The 5,260-nt window shown below is 43.9% G+C and overlaps 1 protein-coding gene across 1 annotated transcript; it reads left to right on the forward strand.

Annotated features, from left to right (window-relative positions):
* The first annotated feature begins 882 nt into the window (after positions 1–882).
* Positions 883–5,260, forward strand: prlhr2a (prolactin releasing hormone receptor 2a). Its single transcript, XM_041788327.1, is given in 3 exon segments — positions 883–930; positions 932–1,401; positions 4,624–5,260. Coding segments are annotated over 3 exon segments (1,155 nt in total).

Genomic DNA, 5,260 nt, shown 5'->3' on the forward strand with positions numbered 1-5,260 from the left:
TTTCAAGCCTTATTTTCTGATAGATTCCCAGTGATTTAGACCCAGTTTTGTTATTAGACTCCTCGTGTTACAGCCTGCCGATTTGTATACCTCTGCCTGTGTGATTGATCTCCTGTTTACCGAACCTTGATTTGTATTAAACGGACTTGAACCTTTTGAGTGTGTCTGCCTCTGAATCCTTTGCCTGGCATTTCGTGATACTTACAGCTCACAAAAATCCACTTTGAAAATATTGGAGTATCACAAAACATCACTCCATTAAAAGGATGTTGACCTTCTGGAAAATTATGCTCATTTGTGCACTCAGAAGTTGATTGGAGCTCCTTTTGCACAAATCACTGCATCTGAGAACAGCCTTGACATTGTGGCTGAATAAGGTACAGATCTGACCTTTGATGACTTATTGATGAAATACTTTGAATTTGTTGCTGTTTTTTTCCTGTCAAAAATCTGATTGACCAAAAACGTTACTGATCAGCTACTTAAAACAGCATCTAATCTTGACTAACAAATCTACCTTGTAATTTAGATATCCAACAAGGTCGGAGTCCCATTGTTTTAACAATCAGGGCTTTAAAAAAATAAGCTAGCTGAATAAGGGTGATTGACAATTTAAGTATGCTGTGTCAGACAGAAATGTCCCAGCTCTGTGAGCACTGAAAAGCAGCCTTTTCTGCAGGAACATAACTGTAACTGGTGACTAAGAGTTAAATTGTGTCCTAATGAAAGAAAGTCATTGAACAGGGAATTTGCTTTTGACAGAACTGAAAATGAGGCATCAATAGGTAAGAATTAGAGAGGAATGTGCAAACATGAAGCCTGGTCACTGGCACTGTGAAATACTCAGCCCAGAACAGTGTTCCATATAATCCTATAATATTTATGTATGTTAATCATTGCTTCTCCTTTCCAGGTTGACAGCAGCCCTCCGGGGATGGAAGACACAGGCAGCAGCTGGTCAGCAGAGCTCACCACTCCCTGCACCATGCTGCACGAGCTGAACGGTAACGACAGCGGTCAGGTGTTCGAGGTGGCTCTACAGAACACCTCCTCTAAGCGCAGCAGCCCTCAGTTTGTTGGCGTAGAGCTGCTGCAGTCCTTCAAGCTGCTCATCATCCCCTGCTACACCCTGGTGGCTCTGGTGGGCGTGTTCGGAAACTACCTGCTCCTCTATGTCATCTGCCGCACGCGCAAGATGCACAACGTCACCAACTTCTTTATCGGGAACCTGGCCTTCTCTGACATGCTGATGTGCGCCACGTGTGTGCCCTTCACGCTGGCCTACGCTTTCAACCCCCACGGCTGGGTGTTTGGCCGCTTCATGTGCTACCTGGTGTACCTGATCCAGCCTGTGACGGTTTATGTGTCTGTCTTCACACTCACGGCTATCGGTGTGGACAGGTAAGGGTTAAAGAGCCAAAGGGATGTGGGCAGACTGTATAAATCAATCTCCTAGGGGGTTTCTGTAGAGCCTCATCATCATGCATCGTGTGTTTTACTATCACATTCTGTAGGGTGCCACAGGCTATGCCAAAACTACAAGAACAACGATGATCCTCCTCAGGCATTAGTCAAAGTTGTCACTCTGAGATGAATAATTCACAGAGCTATGAATTCTAATGTGTATAATCAAGAGTATAAACCGGGTTAAACCTGAAGAAATGCTTCTAAGATTAAAACATCTCTTCTCAGCACAGTTAAAGGCTTTCTGTGTTGCAGCTCTTTTCAGATCAAAACAAATCTGTGCATCAGACACACCTTCCCATGCCCTCCTCCCCCACCCCTCCCATCCTGTTTCACTTTCAAGCTTCTGTGTGGCGGTGAGAGCTGATAAACATGATAAATGGACTTGAGCTTATGTAGCCCTTTCTAGTCTTCTGCATACTCAAAGCACTTTTCACATCACAGATCACATTTATCAATCACACCACATTCACACCAGGCTGCTATGTAAACCAACAATGTATGCCAACAAAGTAAATTCCCCCACATTGCCTCAATCTGAACATTCATCACATAGATGGAATGAGACTTGTAAATAGTCATCATACAGTATTTCAGCTAAACTGATAGTAGTAATGAGCATTGCATTCTTGGGATGCACAGTATCATATCAGGATCAGCAGATATGAACATTTCTGCCGATATTTGCGACTGATACAGTACCCATAAAAAGTATTCAACCTCTTCAAGTCAGTGCTGTGATTGCAGCTGAAGGTGCAGCTACAAAACACTGACTCTGTGTGGATATGTCTTCAGGCTTGCACATCTGGACACTGCTATTTTACTCCAGTCTTATTTGCAAAACTGCCCAAGCTCTGTCAGGATCAGACATGAAGGGCCCTTTTGAAGCCCTGTCTACTGGACTGAGGTCCGTGCTTTGACTCAGCCACTCCAGAACATTCACCTTGTTGTCCTTAAACCATTTCTGTGTAGCTTTCTCTGTGCTTCAGGTCATTGAAAAGAAATCTCTCAGCTCTTGCAGACTGAATAAGATTGTCCTCCAGGATTTTCCTAGAATTTGACACATTTATTTCAACCCTTACCTTTACAAACCTTCCAGTAGGCTGCCAAGAAGCATCCCCACAGCATGATGCTGCCACCACCATGCTGCACAGTGGGGATGGTGTGTTTGTGGTGATGTCCAGTGTTTTGTGTCCACTAAACATAGCGTCTTGTCTGATGGCCAAAAACATTTTGGTCTCAGACTGAAGAACTTTCTTCTCCTTCTCCATGGAGTCACCCACATGCCTTTTGGCAATCTAGTTGAAATTTAACATGGCCTCTCTCACTAGTCTTCTTCTTGCACGGTCTCTCAGTTTGTGAGGACGGCCTGATGTAGGCAGATTTACTCATGCGCCATATTCCCTCCATTTCTTGATGATGGTTTAACTGAACTCCAGGGGATTTACAGTGCCTTGGAAAAGTGACTGACCTAATTCAACAGAGGTATGGCCAGTTGGTGCTAGTAGTCTCACAGTGAAGTGGGGATCACCTGAGTGCAGTGAATATGTCTCAAGTGATTGTAGTATAAAGACACCTGCGTCTGGAAGGTCCAGTCACCAGTTAATCAGTATTCCTGGCTACCATTACGCCATGACAACAAAGAACTCTCCAAGCAACTCAGAAAAGGTTACTGAAAAGTGTAAGTCAGGGGATGGATGCCACTTTGTTGAAATTTTTTTTTTTCACTTTGACTTCAAAGAGTTTTTTAACACTTTTTTTGGCAAAAAAGCCAAAGTATATTGACCATGATTGATTTATAAAATCAATAAAAGTGTATAACATTCAAGGGGGTGAATACTTATTATAGGCACTGTACCTTAGGAGGAATGTTGTTAATGATAAAGTTTGTCCCTTTAGCTCAGAATTAAAGAAGTTACTTTTCCTTCTGATTGATTGATTTTAAGGTTTATTTATTTCAGCCAGTTAAAAAGTGTCAGAACGGTTGTAGATGTCAGGTCTAAGGTCAAGTCAGCTGAATTTCAACCTTGAAGTCATGCCTCGCAATCACTAGAGTATTTGTCTCTTTAGAAAGGAGAACAGACTTCTACAAACCTAAGAAAAGACTTTCACTCCATCATGACACCACAGGACACAGCTTTGCACAGTGTAGGCGAGGCCGTCTCTCTTCGCTTCCAAGGTTACAGTGTTAACAGCTGGAGACGAAGGGTTTCATAGAAAGAAAGGAATACAGGTGAAACAAAGACAAGCTAGAGGAAGCACCACCCCTAAATACTCAAATGTCCCTTATTAATGGGTTCTATCAATGAGCTGTCATTTATACAAATGTAATGTTCAATGTGGTACAAAATAAATGACTATAAAAGACTGTTAATTATATATTAAAACAGTGAATAGTTCATCCACAGTCATAAGAGAGAACATCTTCAGTCAGCTGTGTCTGCTTTCAGTATTCCTTAGAAAGCGTCTGATAAGATCTGCATTAAGTTTGAGGTCTTTTTGTTATCTATTTTAAGAAAAGGTAGCAGCTGACTTAAACACCTTTCTCCTCTGATTTGCTCTGACCTTTAGAGCAGACAGAATGAAAAGTTCCTGGGACTGCATACTTAAGTATACACCAGGTATAATGGCTTTGAATGTGCTCTCCAGAACCTTTAATGGACCTTCAACAATGTATCAGAGTTTCTTTGAAAAGTGGGCCTAAGTGCAGATCCTCTTTCAGAACTCTTTCGTTTGAGTTTCTGAGCTTTTGAGTTGAGTGTAAACTTGTCTGAATAGAGTATTCAAAGTTTGGGTGTGTTTATCAGACTGTACAAATGTTCTGCAGGGCTCCAAGGTCCCATAACCATGAGCTGTGCTTGCGAAGTCTTTCACTTCTCTCTGGGTCGACCTTGTCAACAACTGGCAGAGCTGAATGTTTTTGTGAAGCTAAAGCAAACTTTTCTATTGAGTGCAGTCAATTAGACATTGGCTACAGTCTGGCTCTTTTGTCTGTGGAGCTTACAGATCTGTTGTTGACAAGCAGGGATCATGAATGCTGTTCTTCTCCCTGCAGACACCAGAGAGCAATTAACTTCAGGTTGTCATGCTTCATTTGTCACCATCTGTTTGGATCATTTATATAATGTAAATTAACACGGACCTCCTCTTTGTTTCTAGATACTACGCCACGGTTCATCCTCTAAAAAAGCGCATCTCCGTCTTGGCGTGCACCTACCTCCTGTCCGGGATCTGGCTTTTGTCATGCGGTCTGGTGGCCCCGGCTGTGGCTCACACGTACCACGTGGAGTTTAAAAACGAAGGCTTCACTATCTGCGAGGAGTTCTGGATGGGCCAGGAGAGGGAGAGGCTAGCGTACGCGTACAGCACCCTCTTCATCACCTACGTCCTGCCTCTGTCGGCGCTCTGCATCTCCTACCTGTGCATCTCCGTCAAACTGAGGAACTGTGTCGTACCAGGACACCACACGCAGAGCCAGGCGGAAGCCCAGCGCATGAGGAAACGCAAGACCTTCCGATTGGTGAGCCTGGTGGTGGCGGCATTTGGCATCTGCTGGATGCCCATCAGCGTGTTCAACGTGCTGCGAGATATTGACATCGACCTGATCGATAAGCGCTACTTCTTGCTCATCCAGCTGCTCTGCCATCTGTGTGCCATGAGCTCCTCCTGCTGTAACCCTTTCCTCTACGCCTGGCTGCATGACCGCTTTCGTGCCGAGCTCCGAAAAATGTTCACCTGCCGCCGTCGAATCGGGATCTCGGCGAATAACTGTGCAACAGCCAGCGTGGTTCTGTGA

Source organism: Cheilinus undulatus, linkage group 5 (assembly GCF_018320785.1).
Source record: "Cheilinus undulatus linkage group 5, ASM1832078v1, whole genome shotgun sequence".
Classification (NCBI taxonomy): Eukaryota; Metazoa; Chordata; class Actinopteri; order Labriformes; family Labridae; genus Cheilinus; species Cheilinus undulatus.